The sequence below is a fragment of the Mya arenaria genome, chromosome 2 (assembly GCF_026914265.1).
Source record: "Mya arenaria isolate MELC-2E11 chromosome 2, ASM2691426v1".
NCBI classification, from domain to species: Eukaryota; Metazoa; Mollusca; class Bivalvia; order Myida; family Myidae; genus Mya; species Mya arenaria.
The window spans coordinates 49950347-49973671 of record NC_069123.1 but is presented as its reverse complement, the minus strand read 5'-3'; the positions used below and the strand labels follow the sequence as shown (position 1 = coordinate 49973671).

The following is a 23325-nucleotide window of genomic DNA, read 5'->3' as shown; positions in this document are numbered from 1 at the left end:
TGTGAGACCTTCAATCAGATGACATAAATTTGAAATGTGGGACGATCAATCACATGACATAATTTCGAAATGTGAGACCTTCAATCAGATGACACAATTTCGAAATGTGAGACTCTCAATACGATGACACAATTTCGAAATGTGAAACATTCAATCAGATGATTAGTTTCGCAATGTAAGACCTTCAATCAGATGACATAATTTCGAAATGTGAGCCATTTAATTAGATGGTTAGTTTCGCAATGTGAGACCTTCAATCAGATGACAAAATTTCGAAATGTGAGACCATCAATCAGACGACATAATTTCGAAATGTGAGACCTTCAATCAGATGATTAGTTTCGCAATGTGAGACGTTCAATCAGATCAAATAATTTCGTAATGTGAGACTCTCAATACGAAAACATAGGTTCGAGGAGGGAGACTTTAGGTTCGAGAAGTGAGACTTTAAATCATGATCAGTTGATATAAGTTCGACAGTAGTTTAGAGAAAATGGTTTATGAATGTATGTACATTTTAATATTTTTAATTCAGCAAAATGTTTAAGAAGTGCTAAGCAAGTTGCTTCTACGAAGAGAACAAGTGGAAACATTTATGTTTGGCATGTTGTAACGTGTCCGGCTGTTGGTGGCTAGATGGTGGTGTCTGGTTGTTGGTTTCTGGTTGTTGTGGCTTGTTTGGTGTGGTCTTCGTGTTGGTGTATGGCTGATTTTGTCTGGTTAAAGGTGGCTAGTACTTGGTTTGTAATTGATGGTCCTTGTTGTCGATATCTGCTTCTTGTTTGGTTGATGATATCTGGTTGTTGTTTTTTGTGTGATTGTTGGTGCCTGGTGTTGGTGCCTGGTCGTTGTGGTCTGGTGATGGTGCCTGGTCGTTGTGGTCTTTGTGGTCTGGTGATGGTGCCTGGTTGTTGTGGTCTGGTGATGGTGCCTAGTTGTTGTGGTCTGGCGATGTTGTCTGGTCGTTGTGGTCTGGTGATGGTGCTTGGTCGTTGTGGTCTGGTGATGGTGCCTGGTCGTTGTGGTCTGGTGATGGTGCCTGGTCGTTGTGGTCTGGTGATGGTGCCTGGTCGTTGTGGTCTGGTGATGGTGCCTGGTCGTTGTGGTTTGGTGATGGTGCCTGGTCGTTGTGGTCTGGTGATGGTGCCTGGTGATGGTGCCTGGTCGTTGTGGTCTGGTGATGGTACCTAGTTGTTGTGGTCTGGCGATGGTGTCTGATCGTTGTGGTCTGGTGATGGTGCTTGGTCGTTGTGGTCTGGTGATGGTGCCTAGTTGTTGTGGTCTGGTGATGGTGCCTGGTCGTTGTGGCCTGGTGATGGTGCCTGGTCGTTGTGGTCTGGTGATGGTACCTAGTTGTTGTGGTCTGGTGATGGTGCCTGGTCGTTGTGGTCTGGTGATGGTGCCTGGTCGTTGTGGTCTGGTGATGGTGCCTGGTCGTTGTGGTCTGGTGATGGTGCCTGGTGATGGTGCCTGGTCGTTGTGGTCTGGTGATGGTACCTAGTTGTTGTGGTCTGGTGATGGTGCCTGGTCGTTGTGGTCTTTGTGGTCTGGTGATGGTGCCTGGTTGTTGTGGTCTGGTGATGGTGCCTAGTTGTTGTGGTCTGGCGATGTTGTCTGGTCGTTGTGGTCTGGTGATGGTGCTTGGTCGTTGTGGTCTGGTGATGGTGCCTAGTTGTTGTGGTCTGGTGATGGTGCCTGGTCGTTGTGGTCTGGTGATGGTGCCTGGTCGTTGTGGTCTGGTGATGGTGCCTGGTCGTTGTGGTCTGGTGATGGTGCCTGGTCGTTGTGGTCTGGTGATGGTGCCTGGTCGTTGGTGCCTGGTGATCGTGCCTGGTCGTTGTGGCCTGGTGATGGTGCTTGGTCGTTGTGGTCTGGTGATGGTGCCTGGTCGTTGGTGCCTGGTGATCGTGCCAAAACAACCAGGCACGATTGTTGGTATATGGCAATTGGTGTCTAGTTGTTGGTTTCTGGTTGTCGAAGTCATGTTATTGGAGTCTGGGTGTCTGGTTTTGGATGTTGTGATCTGATATTTTGGTATCTGGCTGTTGGTGTCTTGTTCTTGAAGTCTAGTTGATAGTGTCAGGTTGTTGGTGTCTCGTTGCTGTAATCTGGTGTTGGCAACTGAATGTTAAGGTGTTTGGGTGTTAGGGCCTTTGGGCGTTGCGATTAACTGGCGTTTTTTTTTCGGACAATAGGGTCTTCGGGCGTTATCGTATTTGCTTCTTGCTGCTATACGTAATATACGCATTGTCATGTAGTTCTACTGTTTCCATATATGTGTGAATAAGTATGGGATTGTTAATGCATAACCTCGGGTTATTTAATGATAATTTATAGAAATGGGTGTTGTTAAATATGAATGCGTTCTTTGAATTCATGTATTGAACACGCTATTTAACTCACATACTTTGCCTTACATTCTTAGCTGATAGTGCAGCTGGATCTGATACAATTTAAACTGGAGAATATCAGTAACAGACCTATACAGTTTTAGTACTTAACATTATGATCAACAAATGACAACAAAAGTCATTACTATCAAGAATCTTGTATAAGTACCGAGGTAACTACATCTGCTAGGAGAAGTATCACTTAGACAAAACTCTAAATGTAACACAAAAGAAGAACCATTGCTTTGCAACTAAGGTACTTCAATGACTTGGGATATTTATTATACAATATAATGACGTCTTTGTTGTAAACATGTGCTAAAATGCCAATGTTTTTTCTTCGAGTAACAATAAACACTGCGCTTTTCACTTCCTTTTAAAAAATGTGAACGTGATTTTCCTAAAATTATTGAGGCCTTGTTGTCTGCAGTGTCTCATATGTCGTCTTTTTGTTCAATAAAATAAAGTGTTCGTTATCCGAAATGCTCAGATTGTCTTATTAATGAGTTTCAGTTTTGCAATTCTAAAATGTCTAATGAGATATTAGCACGAGACCATCTTCTAGACGGAAGGCTTCAAACTGACGTCCTTAAGTAGAAAATTTCAAAAATGTGTAACGGTAATGGAAAATGTTTTATTTGAATGTCACAACCTACACATTATCACAATATATGGTATGGAGAACGGGGATGATACTCTATGTGTTGGTGCATGGTGAGCGTGGAGGCGTGATGTGTACTCCACAAAAAATGAACATCATGTTAAGGGAATCAATTTATGATGTTTCTTAGAAATGTTAATTGCTTGAAAATGATGTAAAGTTGATTAGCGGGATACATCATTGCGTTCAGTGTTGCGGCCACCTTAAGCGAGTCGTATGTATGCTTAAACAAGGAATATGAAAACAGGTTTCGCATGATGAACTGTTTTTATCTAGATCATGTCTCAGTTGAAAACGTCATATGACTTACTTGAGGAACAACGCTTTATGAAAGCAATTACTTTTTTGTCATTTATTTTTGTATACACAGTTACCATATACATATTAATATGTTCATACACACAATACTGTCATATAGAAATCTTAATAATACTAGTGTAAGGTTTATAGCTAATTTTGAAATCAAGCAAAATGTATATTTTTGTATTTTGTAAAAGGTACTTGCAACGTTTTGAATTTGTGTGTCTGCATTTAAGTGGTCTGATATATTTGAGAATTTTATACCTAAGGTTACAATTTAGAGATGCACTTTTCTTAATCCTTATTGTACTTTAAGTGAAGTTTCATAAAAATATGTTATGGTTTAATACAATTAATCGACGACTTGTCCCTATGTATAACTAGTGAAATTATGGCTGTATACAAAAGCTTGATTGCTGGGCTTTAAAGCTGCACTCTCACAGTAATACAATTTTTACAACTTTTTTTAAATTTTTTGTCTTGAAAAGAGCAATTTTTTGCATAAATTTCTGCAAACCAATGATTTAAGATTGCTGACAAAAAATCAGATCGTACATTTTCGTATTTACTTTTGAAAATTAATGTTTTATGGCATAAACCGTTACTAACGGTTTAAGAATTGCATAAAACAACCTTTTTAGAACTTATATATACAAAATCGGCGATCTAATTTTTGTCAGCAGTAGTTATAGAAGAGGTTTCCATGGATTTACGCAAAAGTTGTTTTTGCTTTCCTTTTTCTTATTTTTCTTTCTCGGGTTTCGGGGAGGGGCCTATTATCGCCCATGCAAACTAAACTGAAATTTATTGTTATCTAGGAGACATAATTTCTTAATTATTGCTTCAGAGGTTTCTTGTCGCTTCATAATTTCTCCTAAGAAAAACATATTTTCAAATTATCACTCATAGTGTACGCATGAAAGAGCTAATGCGAGGCAAAAACATGGAAAAGATAGATTGCCCCCCGCAGATTTATACCGAAGAGTAATCTTGTTTTTTTTCCAGAATTTCACATAACCTTGTCTGACATTTCGAATCAACAACTAAAGTATGTGACTTTATTTCCCTATATTCATAGATTATGCCTAAGCTATACCTTGCCCATGCCTGTTTTTTTTTTTTTGAAGTCTATTTTTTTTCAACGTATGGCCACATAGCATAATAACGACGATTAATGAACACCAAATTACATCAATCAGAAATAACAGCAAAATTTGTCATGTTTGATTATTTAAAAAAAAATCTTGTAAAATCTTGAAAAAGTGGCATTGTTACCAACCCAGTCTTAATTCATTGGTACCTAGTTGAAAGGTTCAGGGGTCCATATACCAACATACAACAACGAGAAACACACGCCACAAGACAACAGACGCAGATCACACGCAAGTTTTAAATATTTTTAAGATAGGCCTATGCATACGGACAGTGACCGAAGCCCTTTAATGATCTTCTTTTCTTAATTCGCATTGAATGACTACTCCTTCATTATCCAATGTTTCAAAACAACAAACGACTGTTACATAGTGCATTGCATAGCGTTTATGGTGGTTCTATTTAAAGTAAGAAACAGTTACTTTAGGTTATTAGGCCATTCTTTTCATTTTGAAACAGCTGTAACCTAGAAATTTCTTAAACAAGAATATTTAAGCTTTGATTAATCAGGGAATAGATGGACAATGCTATACAGTAATTGAAAAAACCCCCAATAACACTGTTTTCGTTGCTAACGCATTGAACGTTTTTGTTACAAGGTTAGCAAATCAACATTCTTCAGCCTGTTGTCGCATGGAACAATCCCTGTTGTAGATACGGAATAAACCCCTAAAATAGCACGAATAAGCATATACGAATGTAGCTCGAGAAAAAACTTTTATTGTTGCACGGAACAAGCATCCATTGTAGCGCGAGACAAGTCCAAATTGTAGCACAGAACAAGGCCAAATTTAAACCCGGTCAAGCCCCATATTGAAGCACAGGAAGCCCCACTTGTAGCCCGGAACACGACCCTATTGCAGCACGGTCAAGCCCATATTGAAGCACGGGATGCCCCACTGGCAGCCTGGAACACAACCCTATTGCAGCACGGTCAAGCCCATATTGAAGTACGGGAAGCCCCACTGGCAGCCTGGAACACGACCCTATTACAGCACGGTCAAGCTCCTATTGAAGCACGGGAAGCCCCACTTGTAGCCCGGAACACGCCCCTATTGTAGCACGGTCAAACCCCTATGTAGCACGGTCAAACCCCTATTGTAGCACGGTTAAACCCCTATTGAAGCACTGGAAGCCCCACTTGTAGCCCGGAACACGCCTTTATTATAGCACGGTCAAACCCCTATTGTAGCACGGTCAAACCCCTATTGTAGCACGGTCAAACCCCTATTGTAGCACGGTTAAACCCCTATTGAAGCACTGGAAGCCCCACTTGTAGCCCGGAACACGCCTTTATTGTAGCACGGTCAAACCCCATATTGAAGCACAGGAAGCCCCACTTGTAGCCCGGAACACACCCCTATTGTAGCACGGTCAAGACCCTATTGTATGACGATCAAGACCCTATTGTAGCACGGTCAAACCCCTATTGTAGAACGGTCAAGCCCCATATTAAAGCACGGGAAACAAACTTCTTTTGTAGCATGGAAAACGTCCCTATTGTAGCACGGAACAACCCCATATTGATGCACGGGACAAGCCCTTATTACCTTATTGAGCAACCCCTATTGTAAAACGGAATAAACCTCTAATGTAGCATGAGGCAAACCTCTATTGAAGCATGGAACAAGCCTCAAATGTAGCATGGAACAAGCACCTATTGTAGCATGGAACAAGTCTCTATTGTAGCATGGAATAAGCCTTTATTGTAGCATGGAACAAGCCTCTATTGTAGCATGGCACAAGCACCTATTGTAGCATGGCACAAGCCTCTATTGTAGCATGGAATAAGCCTTTATTGTAGCATGGAACAAGCCTCTATTGTAGCATGGAACAAGCCTCTATTGTAGCATGGCACAAGCCTCTATTGTAGCATGGATCAAGCACCTATTGTAACATGGAACAAGTACCTATTACTGTAGCATGGAACAAGCACCTATTTTAGCATGGAACAAGCACCTATTACTGAAGCATGGAACAAGCACCTATTGTAGCATGGACCAAGCCCCTATTGTAGCAAGGAACAAGCACCTATTGTAGCATGGACCAAGCCCCAATTGAAGCACGGAACCAACCTTGTAAGAAGAAGCCCATACTATAGCAAGCAACAAATATCTATTGTAGCATGGTACAAGTCCCTAATGTAGCATCGAACAAGTTTATATTGAAGCATGGAACAAGCTTCTATTCTAGCATGGAACAAGCACATATTGTAGCAAGCAACAAGCCTCCATTGCAGCACGGTACAAGTCCCTTATGAATAAGATGTAATTAAACATCCACAGGAACATTAGATACCATTATTAATTAAGCGCATCAGTGTTAATCGATCCATTACAAGATGGTATAACCCCCACCAAGAGTGATCAAACTGGTGTTCACAGAAATCGAGAGAAAGCTTTATGAACCATTATTGCCTCTTTCCCTGGGAAAAATCACAGTTCAATTCATTTAACTTTACTTTCTACGACTCTCCGCGACAATATTGTACTTTTGTATTGGTAGTTATACCCTTGTACGTGGTCGTTTTAATTGTGTGTAAATGCCAACATAGAAAAACTCTCAATTCAGATCAACACTATTTGTGTGAAATATACGCATGTCTTGTAGTAAAAAACTACCAAGATGTGTCTTCTTAAGCAATTGAAACAAAATTCTTCTCAACATTTCGTACAATTGTGTTTTTCCCTCCAGTTCCTTGTGTTGCTTCTTCATTTAAATTCCACATAAACTCAATTCATTTGGTATTGTCTCGTTCTCATTTCTATGAGATAACTGTAAAATTAAGCATTCATTTTTTTATACTGCCATGTTGATATAGTATCTGTCGTAAATTATGCATGTATATTGAGATCTTAATTGTATGACATTTCCCGGGGACCGGTTTGTTGAATGGGCACTTAAGAAACAAGAAACTGGCACAAGAACGATGGGAAAAAATGACTGCAATAAAATGTCTATAAAAAAAACAAGCTGTCAATTGAAGCTACCGTCAAACGCCTACGTATTAAAGAAATACCGGAGTAAAGCTTTTATATACAAAAAATATTTGTGTTTGGTAATTCAAATGGCAGCCAACGGCGAGATCATTCATAAGTGCATTGTAATATTTCCGGAAGAAATGTACAAACGACCATGATTTCGATTTCGTACTTTGAATTATCTGATCATACATGACTGATGCCAAATTCGATGTAAGTTTGGTTGCCAAAGTAGTTATGACACACTGACCTTCACAAGCTGCTGCTGCCCAGCAGACTAAAATGTAATCAATATCCTGTTTAAAGGCGTTAGGCAAACAGACAATAAACGAGAAACAAGCCTCTCTTAACATTGTTTTGTTAATTAAATATCAACGGCGGCTAGCAAAATGTCGCAGGCCGAACGAATTTAGTAGGCAGCCAGGGTGACCACGTTGTTATGTTCTAAACAACATAAATGCATCTACACGCATAGTTACCATGTATACATCTCTTGGTCTTTACCTTACCTCAAACAACTTCATTCATCTTGGAGCATACGGCCTTTCCAGCTTTCCATTGCATTAGGTTTGCCCTTTCTTGTTTGGCGCCGGACAATGCCAATTTTGTTCATTAGATCGATTTTGAGATTTCTTCTTTTCACTGCGGATGGATTTTCTTTCTGTGTTGCGTTGGTTTCTTCGCAAAGTTTTGGCCAATTCATATACAACTCTGCAGTATAAACTCTGTGGTTAGTTGTTGCTTTGCTTGACACTTTAACTCTTGGTTCAGAATTCTTGGTCTGGTCTGTTTCAAATTATCGTTTCCAAGTACAAAATTGCGTACAGAACGGTCTAATGGATGTGTATGTTTTTCCATGCTTGAAGTAGGAACGGGCTTTTCCAAGTCGTGCTTCTATATTGTCCTCTGTTGTTTTCTGTCTTCCAAATGTTATATCCATTGCCTGAATTGTTTTGAGCTATTTTGTCTTAATAGTGTTGAGTCAACCTTTGTTGAATTTTAGAGTAGTTGTGGGACAGGATTCCTATGTCATCTGGAAAGTCGAGATCTTCGAGCTGATTTTTAAAGGTCAACATTTTCCTTCTGGTCTATCTCGGGTGGTCTTCATGATCCGGTCAATTACTACCAGCAGCAGACAGCTTTTGAGAGGTTCTTGTCGCATATAGAATCTTTGCCTTTATTGATGCTAAAATGACACAGACGATGGTGATAGCTTTGTTTAGGATACCATTGTCTACAAGTCGGTGTTTCTATAAGCCATATTGAGCGCCTTTTTTCTAGGTGGTGTCTCTATCCATCATATCACCCCTTTCTTTCAGCCGGTGTTGTACCGTATTCAATAAGCATCTATCTTAGATTACTCTTAATCTTAAGAGCAAAGTCTTAGTGTCTTCATTTATCAATAATTCAATAAAAAACAGCCTGATTTCAATTTCATATTTAAGTAAAATTAAAGATGTTTATCGATTATGTCCTCTGGACACTGTAGGATCCCCATCCTGTGGACTAATTTGGACTACCCCATTCTGTTCATGTGGAGTTCACATTTAGACCTGTACCTTTTCCTATAGGAGGTGGGCTAACTTCAGGTTACCATTAAGGAAATCTTGATGAAAGGCCGACCTTGATTTGCTTGTTTACACAGAACATTTGTTTACTCTGCGTCTCGCTAGATGGCGTGTTGTTATGTAAAGGCTTTAGTTATCATTCTGGTGTGTTGCAATTTGAACCAATACTGCTGTTGTCAATCAGTGTAATTTTGTATAATTTACAGCTATTCTTGACTTTTTTCTCCATTCGAGTATATTCAGTCTGGACTTTTTTGTCTGGAATATGATTCTAGTTTAAAGCAGTTTCTTTAGGGATTTTTTTTCTGCTGTCAGTCCACTGGGTGATATCTATGATGTATGTGAATTTACTCCCATTTCTGTTCCACTTTTTCTCAAGGATGACATCTTCGGAGTTTCCAAAATTGATGAAGATATCTTGTATAGCTATTTGACTGCAGCCCTGCAGGTAATGTCAAAAATGGGGTACGCATTCTTATGGACACTTAATGCTATTATAACCAGAATTGTATTGTCCGAGACAATTTCATCGACTCTAGAAATGGTTTTTGCCTACCCATTTTAGCACTCAGCCATCGTTTATTCGTATGACACATCGAACAGTCCCTTATTGTCATTAAGAAATCAGAATACTTCATTAAAAACATAATAATTCAAGCTTCTTTTGAGGCTAATGGCGCTCAATGTAAGAATGCTTTAATATTATTTGTGGCGCCATATTACAAAAAAGCATTTAATTTCAGAAAGCATTTCTCGAAAACGTGTGCAATATTTCCATTTAGAGTTCATATTTGAAGGATATGAAGTATCTAGTTTAACTGGTAATCGTGACTGATCCAAAAGTGCATTTCTGGTATCTAATAAATCTCATTTTAAGTAAATGAACGTTCTTCTTGCCCTTTGCAGATGACGAGGTGGACCTCATTTTCGAAGGTACAAATGTGACGCGCACGGACAACCACGTTGGTCCGGTGATCATCAAGAACTGCATGGAGGAGTACCAGCACGTGCCAGACTTCAACGAGCCGCTCGTGTATGGTAGCGTTGGTGACAAACAACCCAAACATCTCCTCATACAGGTCAGGGCCCTACTTCGATAATCAAAAGTCGTAGATCTTACACTGCTTAAGAGTGCTCGGGGACATCCGTAAAGTTACGGGCAGAGTCTATGCATCAAATCTCTTACGACGATATATGTTATGTTAAAACGCAATTCACTCCAGAAACAGGTTAACGCCTGGAAATTTACGATCTTAATCCTTCCGATCTTTATTTAATCGGGGCCCAGGGGGGCAATAGTTTAGCGCGCGGAACTTTACCGCATAGGTTCACTACACGTCTTCCATCTGCTTCTGCTTTATGTGTTCAATATTGGTACGAGGTTTACCTTTTTGGTAACGCTTGGAACTTTGTAAATCAGTAGAAATTTGAACAGTTCGAAAATGTACTTTGAAAGGTTTAGTGTGTCACTGCTCTGTCATTTTAGTTAAAAAGTCATAGTTCTACCTGTATTGTTTAATAACGGAAAGTGAAACTTGATCAAACTAGAAAGTAAACCAACTTTTCAATAAAAAAGTTATATGGTTTATAAATAAATATTTTAGCTTACTTATATCTGATCTGATCCAAACCATGGTTTGGCACCATAAACAAAAAAAATGCTTTAAGACAAAACTCAAAAGGTGATAACCAAAACGCACAACTTAAGATTTAAACAAATTCTATCAATTTAACTGCTTTTTTAAGAAAATCGAAAAGCCCCTGGCGTATCACCCGTTTTACCACTATCAATCATAGATTATTTTCAGATTTCTTCAAACCCTGATTTGTTTGTTTATTTTTTAGGAAATTAAACTCAACAACAACAGGAACTAAAAACACTTTCGCCTCATTCTTTGACCATGCAGGGTTGAACAAATCTAAAAAGCCTCTTATATCACTAGTGCCTTTTGACAACTTTTAAAGCCTGAGATGAAGTGACAGAAAGCCATTTGGGGATAAAGTCTTACTTTAGACAGCCCCCCGCAGTACTTGTTTAAAACATGTGACATGAACGTATCGTTAACGATTTTGTCAAGCAAATAACAATCGCCTGACAATTCGGTTGTGTGGACCAAAGGACTTTTTGCCGTCTTAAAAATCATTACGGTACTGTACATGAAAGAACTCTTTTTAAATGAAGAAAAAGAAGAAACAACGTATTTTGAATAAGATCAGTTTCACTCGAAAACAATATTTACCGTGTCCTTCAAAGCAGTTGAAATTGTTTTTTTTTTCTTATGGCACATTTAACCTTTATTGAATAGGTCCTTTGTGCTGGAGGGAATTATATTTGTGAAGTTGATAATGCAATCACGATTCTGCGAAAATAATTAGCAGTTCCCTCGAAACGTATAATTTTCTCATCGTTTACGGCACGAACATAAAAAAATATAATGTTAACAAAGCAAGTTATTGATTTATGTTATGCACATGTACGCAGGGGGAGTATGTGTTGGTGCGGGACCACTGCCTACCGGAAGGGGAGTCATCGCGGCAGCTGTCGCTCATGCAGGCCAAGAGCTGGGCGCCCGTCTACTGGAGCGGCCAGCCGACCGCCCGAGAGTTAGCCTCCATTATCAAGGCGTTAGAAAACGAGTCATATCCGGTAGGTCTTTGTATAATATGCTCATACAACATAAGTAGTATCACACCTATAAAACGTTCTGAATTGCCTAACCCTGAAAACCATGAGAGGTGTTTAAGATACTTCTAATGGCACATACTTCAAAATAGACGCTAAATTGTCTTTAATAATTATGGTGATATCATATTTAAACTTCACCTTTTTCGCAAACGTTGTGATCAATTTATCTAAGTAAGGTGAGTTGTCATGGATACCAGAAATCTCAATCTAGCGTTTGATGAAATACGCCAATTTCTTCCCATCCCTGTGGTAAGGGTTTAAGTTCATATCTTACTACCAATTTACAAACATTTTCAACTCTTTATGTTAATTTGATGTTAAAACTCAGCGAAATTCCCGAACAACCCTCGTACATGAAAAGTCGTTTGATATTTTACTTTAAAGTGACAGTCTTATAAAACATCATACATACACATGTATAAACACATTAATTTTGAGTGATAAACCTCTAACTACTTAATAAATAAAACATTTATGGAAAATATTAATTACTGATAACAAGATTGTAATCGTGTTTTTAATAACTAAAAACGCAACAATATTAAATAATTGTTGAGTGCTTAAAGATTTACTGGGATATACCATCGTCTCATAAGGTAGAAATACCGTGTTTTTGCACATTTCTTTCCAATTAAACTGGGTATCCTTCATAAGAACCATTGTTTTCGACATCTATCCATCCTTTTTGGTATATTAAAAATGAATTAATTGTGGTAAATCTTATTTGTTAGTAAGAGTGCATCTTTAAACTTGTGCTCGTACAAATCAATTTCCCCATGTTATCCTACATGGCATTCTTAACTTGTACAATACACGGACAACTGGGTGACGCTGTCCCTCACGTACACGTATGAGGGTAGTTCAAAGATTTTGTGGATATATTTAGTATAACATTACATGGAATTTGAACGAAATACCGGTATCGTGATATTTATCCGGTAATCTGCTCTTCAAATTTGTAATATCATTTTGAGAGTAACATCGATCTTCCATATATATATACTAGTTTGCCAATAACAAATAGATGCAACACTGGATTTCAAATGTTCATTCTGACGTCATTAGTTTCGTAGCATAGATAACATGTCAATCACGTATTCTTTGAAAGATTTCAACAGGTATAACTGTTCTTCTGTCATTTTACTGGTACATCACCATGGTCAGGGGGTCCAACGTAATTTATTTTTTCGGATATTTAAGTGAGGGAAATGTTCGATGCGGAACAAAATGGCGGGTTGTGAAAGCCATTTTGTTCCGCATCGAACATTTCCCTCACTTAAATATCCGAAAAAATAAATTACGTTGGACCCCCCCCCCCCCTGCATGGTATTAGGGGATAAAATATTGAAGAGAATAAATCATCCATGTATGATTTATAACATAATTATGTAGGTATACTCCTAATCCCATAATAAGTACTCTTTTAGCATTCGTTTTTTTCAGGTGATAAAGGACATCTCGTTGTTTCCCTTTCAAAAACATGTAAATATTTCATATAATATTGAAGTGATAAATGAGACATTCTTAAACAACCCTCGAACATGAACATTCGAGTATGGCGAGATATCAAAAGCTTAACAATTAAACATGTATACAAAAAAGCGCAGCTTGAACCAGTATAATAACCATATTTAGCACTTTAAGACCAACGGAGAAAATAACTGTGTCTCATTAGGGATCAAGAGACGCCGAGATCGCGAACATCTCTGTGGGAGATAGGATAAATGCATGTATATTCTCGAGAATCAATAAGGTCTAATGAGCAAAAGCTTGCCAAGGTACCGCGACCGAGAACTGCGAATGTCACGGACCTGCGAATGTCACGGACCTGCGAATGTCACGGACCTGCGAATTGATCTCAGTCTTACATAACCAGTTGCCTAACCATTCAATAAAGCGTTACCACAGAAACATTAATATATCCTCGATCACATTTATGGCTTGATGTGAAAAACCATATATGACGACCATAAAGAAAGGGACATTTAATTTGTGGTGATAATCATAATGGTTGGAAGTTAAAAGATAGAAGACTTATTGAACGATATAATTTGAAATGATAGCTGAGAATGGCAAACTAGTTTCGTTTAAACTTTATCCTTGATCATATATCTACGATCTTCTCGTAAATATGAACTAAAGTCTAAGCTCACGAGACATTTATTGCATTATATGTTTTCTTTTCTTTTGATTACAATGGAACTCTAAAGAAAGTATTTTCAGACAATTTCATTAAGTAAACAGTCTACGGTTCAATTATGACTAGGGATGCTATCTCCGCAGTGTGTTCCTTCTATATAACATTTGCGTTTCCATTTCTGTAAACGTGAAGCATTTTTTTCGGAAAAATCTGTCAACATTACAACTTTGTTGTTGTGTCAAAATGCCCCAGACTTCCTAATCAACAAAGTCTTGAGAGTTCTTGATGGCATATTTTCAAATAAGAAAGTTATTCAATAAAATAAGAAAATATAGAGGATAAAATTCATTTTCTGTTGATAAAAATGCAAATATCCTTTTTAAAATAGCTGCAATTACCACATAGCTTCAAACCTTTGTTAATTGGGAAGCTCTGGCAATTTTGACTCAAAAACATATTTATTTTGTATTAAGACCTTTCCGGAAAGATGTTACTTGTCATGCTTTTTTATTGGAGATTATCTAATAAAATCTGCTTTCGTTAAAATGGCTCAGCTCCTAATAACTACAGCTTCACATGTTGCAACGGATTTACGAATTATGCTTGCTAAATATTTAACCTCAAAACTTAATAAAAACTGATCTTTTTAAACATGATTAGTTTTTGTCCTTCAAAAGACGTTTGCACGGTGGGAGGCCCTTAAATACCATTTAATTAAATAATTATTCATTGTCGACATGTAAATATAAAGGAACTCTAAAGAAAATATTTTACAGACAATTAAATTAAGTTGACAGTCTATGGTTCAATTATGACTGGGAATGCTTTCTCCTCAGTGTATTCCTTCTATATAACGTTTGTGTTTCCATTTCTATAAACGTGAAGCATTTTATTTCGTAAAAGTCTGTCGACATTATAACTTTGAATTTGTGTCAAAATGCCCCAGACCTACCTAATCGACAATGTCTTGAGAGTTCTTGGTGATTACTTTTCAAATAAGAAAGTTATTCAATAAAATAAGGAAATAGTGGATGCATTTCATTTTCTGGCTACGAAAATGCAAATATCTTTTTCGAAATAGCTATTATTAGAACAAAGCCTCAGGATTTTGTTGATTGGGTAGTTCTGGCAATTTTGACACAATTTTTTTTATTTTGTATTAAGACCTTTCCGGAAAAAAATGTTTGTTTAATTGGAAATCTGAAAAAATCTTCTTTCGTAGAAATGGCTCAACTCCTAAATACAGCTTCACATGTTGCAACGGATGAATTATGCTTGCTAAATATTGAACCTCAAATCTTAATAAAAACTTAGTTTTTGTCCTTCAAACGACGTTTGCACTGTGGAAGGCCCTTAGATACCATTTAATTAAAGAATTATTCATTGTTGGCTTGTTGCAGGAAATTTTAATGTTCAACATGCGAGAAGAGCCCGTGTTGTTTGTAAACATAGCAGACGACTTTATCCCGTACACGATCAAGTCCCGCAAGAACCTGCGAGACTGTGTTGTCACGGGAAAACTCGTCAAGGAGGCAGACCTGTACGAAGCAAGCATTCGGAAAAGGGTTCGTGTTGGGCTTGATCTGAATATATTTCGATTCCATGAAAAATGTAATTATCAAGAAGACCACTTGAATACACTTCAATATTTTAATTTGAGTAGAATACACCATCAGGGTTTTGAGAAGTTGTAATTCCAGCAAAACAGTACAACCGAATTAAGACCATATACGTCGCCATTTTTATTGATTTCTACTGACATCGTCCTATACGAGACATAATGCAAATACTATTCGAAACAGACACATTCATTTATCAATTGCATTATTATGGTTGTTTACTGGTGGTCATTGCCTCTTTTAAAATATTTAAATCGTTGTTTTTAATTAACATTGACCTCAACACCATAGAACCCTCTCTTCCTAGAGACCCCACTTTGCCATGTCATTAGCCAATGCAACAAACATACGGTATATGAAGAAACGTTCTCAGTTATAGCTTTATCAAAAAAGAGGTAACTATTACACAGTTCAATGGTAAACAAGATCATGCCGAAATGTAATAGTTCTTTTATCTTTAAAAACAACAACAATTACTATTTGACGTCGCGAACACAGGTTGTGACATGGAACAGTTCATATTTGGCGCTCAGTCAATAACACTCTTTTCTGTGTATGTGATAAAGGCAAACATTAACTGTGTTCACGGTGCAGTGGTTCAATCATTGTCCTCTGGCGGATGCTAACAGTCAGTGTTCTGAGAAGTGAAGACACAAGAGACTTCACAAAAACAATGCGTATAAAATGCGAACTTGAGAACGATTTCTTCTGTCATTAACGAGCCTTTTATGAAAACATGACAGGTTAATTCTAGTACATATTCTGGATGATACCTTCACATAATAGAGCAATCAATAACCAGATGCACAGACTTGTTTTGTCAAAAAAGGTATAATAAATTTGTTAACTTGATGCTGGTGACGTCTGAAATTCAATAAAAATATATAATTAATGATCGTTGTCCCTGCAGGTTATCGACATGGCGATAAGGAACGATGATAATTCATTTTCCTTCTACAACGACATTGAGGGTATGGTCGGAGAGCCGCACGTGTATCCTGTTCAATTCGAGGACAACTTGCTTGTGGCAGAGGAAGTGTACTCCAGACTCGCATTCTCCAACCCCAAACTTAGGTAGTGGGGAATAACGACTCTCTAAACTAGCGTCATGTAGTTTGTAAGGTTCGATTTTCTATTCTGATAGATATAAGATATGTAAAATGCTGGAAACGATCCAGCGTTTCTAGGCATCAGCGGCAAGTATTTCAAAAACAAATGTATGCGTCTTCAACGAAAATTGCCAGCATCCCGGGGTTATATCTCTTAGAGTATCAAAATAAAATTAAAAATAGACGTCATATACTGGTATGACACAGACCTATAACGTGCGTTGTCTGTTACGAGTAGCAGACTTGTATAACGTTAACTTACATTAACCGTATATATAACGTGTATTCACAGATACCGCCGCCTGTGTTTTCCGCTGCACTCCGCACCTTCAGACCTGGAGGTGGACCACTTCATATCTATAGCACAGGTTAACACACGATAATCAACATGCTTTTGCACAACGGAAATGGAAATAGAGTGCATTCGAATATTTCATACTTGTTGAGCAATGCATATTCATATTATGATAATATTAATTGTTGAAAATCAGCAATAATTCCAAAGAAAAGCAAAATCTGTTTATTACTTTGTTATGAAGCATGCACAATTTGTCGCGTCACCTATTCTATTGCAAACACATGTACTTTATGTAATAACATTGTCTTAATAGAACTTTATTCAGTAGGTCTGTATTATTTGCAGGATTCCCCACTGATGTCAGCAGATGGGAGCCAGCCGGCCATGTTGTTTATATGCCAGACCGGAAGTGGGCGGTCCAACGTGGGCGCAGTAATGGGTTATCTCCTGCTCACTCACAAAGAATGTGACGCCAAGCAAAGACGGTAGGTCTTCCAGAAATAATATAGAAAACCTATCTAAAAGCGAACACCTTAAACGGCATAACTATCAGTGCTCATTGTTCGGTGAAATAAAAATGATTGTTATTTCAAATTACATCTTTAATTCACTTTGCACACCTCATTCCATTGCTGAGAAGCGAATTTGAATGAGTTGAAATCAAATTACTCGCAATTTCCAGACAAACGGTTTTCCAACTTAGAGTATATGGCCCGTGTTTAGCTCTGGATCATTTCAACAAACATTTTAGTCGTAACTTGAATCAACTTAAATATGTATAAATGTCACAAATGGTTACACACTGAGGGCGTTTTTGTTGGTAATAAAGTTTTGGTTTAAAATCGGTTTCAAGAACTGTGTATTTGTTGTAACAGTTTAATATAAACGAAAACCAGTTTTATCGTTTGTTTGTCGGTTCGTTCCACCGGAAACTTAAGTTCACTTTGAAAAAACAACACGAGGGACAGTGATCCAACACATAGTTCAAATAGGCAAACGACCTTATGCGGTATCATTGTTTTGTATAAATTTAGAGGTAGTAGCTACATGCAGCAGCTACACCTTGTTGTTGAAACTACACACAAAATCATGCGTTTGTTACCATCGAAACAGGTTTTCAAACCGCCGAAACCAATAAACAACCAAAACATAAATCAGTTTGATCTCAACAAAAAAGCCCCATGTTTTGTATTTACCTTGTCTTTTATATATTTAATATTGGCCAAAGTTCAACTTACTTAAATATGTAGCCAAATAAAAACAAATATAACACGAAGATAATATCAGTTTACAAACAAATTCGTCCGACCCACTTACCCGACAGTCCCCCCCCCGGAATGTCACCTTAAACAAGCCACAACAATTGACAGAGGCAAGCAAAAATTCAAAGCACTTAAGCTAAAGGACCATGGAAACTAAAAACTCGGTCATTAAACGAAGGAAACTGTAAAAGAAAGTGGAGCCAAATGCATTTCCGTACTGCATTTTTGATGCAATCTGTTTCACTAAAAGCGTTTCTTCCTGAAAACCATAAAGCTTTAATGACAACGATGAAACCGAATTCATTGACGTCACGATTTCTCGATTAATCTGCTTTGTTTGAGGAACTCAGTCTTAATAAAGCTAAACAAAGAAAACATAAAACCGGTTGATTGTGATTGGAGGGCGCATCGTCAGCTGAGAGAACGTGTTTGCTCTGGTAATTTGCTGGAGGAGGTTGGTAGACGAGTAAATACATGGCGGTGGGAGCCTCGAGTGGTACTAGAAACTCGGACTTCCCGCTGGGGACATCAATCACAATATATCTGAAGTTCCCTCACGTAACCCAGCACATTAAGTGCTCATTTGCTCTTCTTGTTACATACTTTACAGCTCTCGTATTTCAAATTTAATCATACAATGTTTATTACTATATTATGCATTTGTAACCGTACAATTCCGTCTTTTTGTCAAATTATTCCTTTTATTAATGAAAATACATAACGCAGAACTGACGCGTCGTACTGTTCCAATAAATATCCTGAGCTGATATAACTGCTAATGGTTTCCTTGGACAAGTTTTCCGTTTCTAGATTCAATATTCTGACAATATAATGACAAACACAGGAACTTTCACATATCACCAAGGATCGACAATGCTCATTTATATGAACAACATGTAATACAGAAGATGACAAGTTCACATTTGAATGAAAACTAACAACAATAACACTTTTGATATATATATATAACCTGGCTCTAAAGTTAAATGGTTCAAGTACATATTTTAATGAGTCCAATCACAATGTTTTAAATGTATTTTCTTTGAAAGACGTTTGTTAACCGTCGATGCTACTTAAAGCCCTGGTCAATATATTCCCATACAACATTTTAGTAGCATCGCTGACCTTAAGGTGAATCAAGTTGAGATTCTGCACTTTAGGAAGTCAGTGAATGCGAGCAAAGCAATGTTTATACTCATGACCTCTAGGCAAGTTGTTTTTATGGCAGACATTCATCTCAGAGCGGAGAGATTCAACCCTTACATTATGTCCTACTTCAATAATGGCACCACTACTTTTGATCTAATTATATCATCAGATAGCAATATTGGACGGGCAATTATGCCGTAAAAGTAGTAAATGGTATTAACAAATGATGGCATGTCGGGCACGTTTATAGTTACTACTCTTGCCACCGAGAACTTTATCTCTGGAATCGTTTCTGAGAAACATCGAGTAACGAGTCCTTTGAATATTCTTCAAATAAAACTAGTTGACAATGTGATTGAAGAGCTTATGAGCGTTGCCTTGGTAATTTGAGAGGGCCCCAATCGGTTGAATCCTTAGCTCCCTGTGCGCGTTATCAATCACACTCTATCTGCAGTCCTATCACGTTGCCAGAGCGCAATTCGCTGCACATTGAGTGCTCATTTGTTGTTCTTGTTATTTACAAATTCATTTCTCGTCCTCTAAATTCAATCACATACTTCAATATTTATTACTATTTAATGCAACTGTAGCCGTACAATTTCGTCTTTGTCAAAATATTCAGCGATCCAGTTTATTAATGAAAATATATAACGTTGATATGACGCGCTTGTACTTTAATAAATGCTCTGAATTGATATAAATGGTCATTGCTTCTCTCAACTTTTCTGTATCTTAATGTGAATCTTAAGGAAAGTAAGTGTTGTGATATTCTGGTAATATGTTGTCACAAACCGAATATGTCAGCTTGTATCCCCATCTTGTATGTAAAAATAAATACACGGCAACTCAAAAAACTTAATTATACACATCTTGCACGTTGAACCTATCACAAAGCTCTTGTTTCTGTTTTTTAGGTTTATCTTATAGTCATCTCAATTAGGTAAGGTAAATTGTGTCTCCGATTATTGAATTGAGACATACTGTTAATGTGAACTTCTTGTTTTTCTTCTTATTAAAATTTGTATTTATTTGTTTTTCATCTCTTTCAACTAAATCCAAAAGTTCTGGAAGGAATTATTCCCGACTGCAAAGTTGTTGCAAAGTAATAAAACCTTGTTAAATTTTGAAAACAATATTTGTCTCGAGGATAATTTGAAAACAATTCAAAGGAATTAGTTGCAACCATGAACATGTTAGATCATGATCTGCACTTGTCCTTCAAACATGGTTTGTTAAAGCATATCTTAGAAACTTCTGGAAGGAATTGAATGAAACTTGAAAGTCTAATTTAAAAACTGCTAAATGCAATTCAATGAAACTAGGATATTAATAGATGACATTATTGAAGAATGAACTTCACAAGAACTATAACTCATTGACTCATTGCTGCCGGGTTATGGCCTTTGATTTTCTTTTGAATATCACTCTGAAACTACTAAGATCAAAGTTTAGATATCATTGTACCCTCCCCCCACCCACTTGTGTTTTTCAAACTGATATATAAGTTATGGTTTCACTACTATTCATAGCACTAGCAATTTAACAATTGATGGCAGGTCAACTATGTTAACAGTAATTCTCGCTGCCACCAAGATATTCTGATATTCAAATCATTTCTTGGATGCCCTGAGGAACTTAGAGTAACAAGTTCTTTGAATATATTTTTAGAATAAAACTAGTTGACAATGTAACTGTAAATACGATAAGAAAGGGCATACCGAGAATGATGTTTAGAATTTGGTATAGGGCAGTATCCCCTTCCGCCATGTAGAATACGACTGCGGGCTATTTTGGCCTAGTCTGATAGTTCGTTGACAAATAAGGCGAATGTTGCCAAAATATGAAAGTATGAAATACAGAATATAAGACTTCATGGCAAATAGTCGACCGCTAGACTGAAAACCTCCAAATTTAATTAATACGTGTCAGTCGTTTGGTTCTATTGATAAATGGTTTTAAATTATAGCAAACATCTGCGTATGCCTTTAATCATACCATATTCATGTACAATAGTTCTTGGACAAGACGTGTTGTCAATAGTTGCATTTTAAAGCCTTACTAAATGGGTATTTCCGGTAAGCTATGGAAGTGGCGTTGCTGACCTTATGTATTTGTGGTATTTAAAACAAGTTAGTAAAATCTTGAATGCATACAAGATAGTTATTTCTTTGCACGAGTGACCAAAATGCACGTTCTCTTCATAGATTAAAGTCTTCACAATAGTCTATCAACATCAACAATTACATTTATTCCAATTCATTTATGGTGCAATGGCATATCTGATTAATATTCATACAGACTTATGAGACTAGCAATTATGCTCGTACAAGCAGAAAACAAATATTTTAACGATTGGCAACAATAACTGTCATCGAGTATATGAACGTGTACCCTTTTAATACAACAGACGTAAATATACGTGCTCCCTTTAGATACAGCATACGTGTATGAACGTGTACCCTTTTAATACAGAAGACGTACATTTACGTGCTCCCTTTAGATACAGCAGACGTTTATGAACGTGTTTCCCTTAAATACAGCAGACGTGTATAAACGTGTTCCATTTAAAGTGGTGGTGTTGAGAAGATTACTTAAATCAAGCTTAACTTTGCAAAGCTCTTAGATGATATCACATCACTGACACTTAAAGTCCTAGTTGTGTTGTAGCGTTTCCTATAAAAAGGAGATAAAAGTACCAATAGAAGCTATGATAGATCGAAATAGAATGCATTTCCTGTTTTGTTGATGCGATCGTTCAAACAAAATTGTTTTTGTTTTTTAAATACCGAATACATTGTCGTCACGATTTCTGGAGTAACCGGCTTTGTGTAAGGAAATCAGTACCAATACTAGACAAGAATCACATAGAACAGAACAGAACAGAACAGAACAGAAAAAAAGTTTATTTCGTATTCTGTGAACAAAGATAACACGAAACCGGGCAATCATGAATGGAAAGCACGTGATTGGCTGGTGTCTGCCCTTATAATTTTCAGAAGAAGATGGGTCTGTGAAAATACTCTGTTCGGAGCACCTCGTGCGCGAAACTCTAACTCACAACCACAATTCATCTGAAGTCCGAGCTCACATTGAATGCTGATGTTGATGTTGAAAGTTAATTTAATTACGTTACCTCAAATTATAACAGTTAACAGGAAGAGTATATGTACGTAATACCATTAAAAGGATGAAGTGCTGAGCCTGATAATTCGTTTCTGTGGCGCCACATTGCTTACGGTTTGAGTCCATTTAAAACAATGCATTTTGCATCTTTCTAATATAAAGTATCATATACATATAAACGATGGATAATAGTTGTTTTTCTGGTCTAGAAATCCAATAATGCTATAATGACACAATTGAACACTGAAAATCATGTTGTCACGGTTTCTGTTTCAGGATAAACAAAGATAATATAAACTCGGACATTGTAATTGGAGGGCGCATCATCAGTTGACAGAACGTGGTTGCTCTTGGAATATGCAGAATAAAAATAATACGTTCGTAAAGCGCCTCCAGTAGATATTGTAGATCCCCGCGAGCGCAATCTTGCAATCGCTTCCTAACACTCTAACTGAGTGCTCATTTGCAAGTCTAGTAACAAAATTAATCACTCGTCAAATATTTCAAGGCCTACTGATTAATTAAATACATATATTGCATTTTAGTGGTACACTGTCATCACTCTTTCATGTCATTTAGCTATTCAGTTTATGAATAAAAAATGCATTAAGTGGAACAGGCGCGTCGCTGCTGTAATGATGCCCTGAGCTGATCATTTGTGTACTGGTTTTTATGAACAAGTTTTCGGTTTCTGAATGTGGACGTTATTAAGGCAAACGGAATTTATCGATATTCTGAACGTTGACAAACACAGAAACTACCACCATATTTTTACAATGATCGACATCGTCCTTGTATGTGAAACCGTTGCAATAAAGAACATATTAATAAGTTAAAGCAATAAAAATATATGTCAGATGAAATTTAAATATTGTTCCTTGCTATTT

At 37.3% G+C, this 23325-nt stretch overlaps 1 protein-coding gene across 1 annotated transcript in view; it reads left to right on the top strand.

Moving 5' to 3' along the window:
- Positions 1-23325, top strand: part of LOC128222656 (paladin-like) — a 48089-nt gene that overhangs the window by 11473 nt on the left and 13291 nt on the right. Inside the window, exons 3-8 of the mRNA XM_052931762.1 lie at positions 9959-10131; positions 11535-11699; positions 15279-15443; positions 16408-16571; positions 16899-16974; positions 17250-17389. Of these exons, the coding sequence (XP_052787722.1) occupies positions 9959-10131; positions 11535-11699; positions 15279-15443; positions 16408-16571; positions 16899-16974; positions 17250-17389 (883 nt within the window). The remainder of the gene's footprint in view (positions 1-9958; positions 10132-11534; positions 11700-15278; positions 15444-16407; positions 16572-16898; positions 16975-17249; positions 17390-23325) is intronic.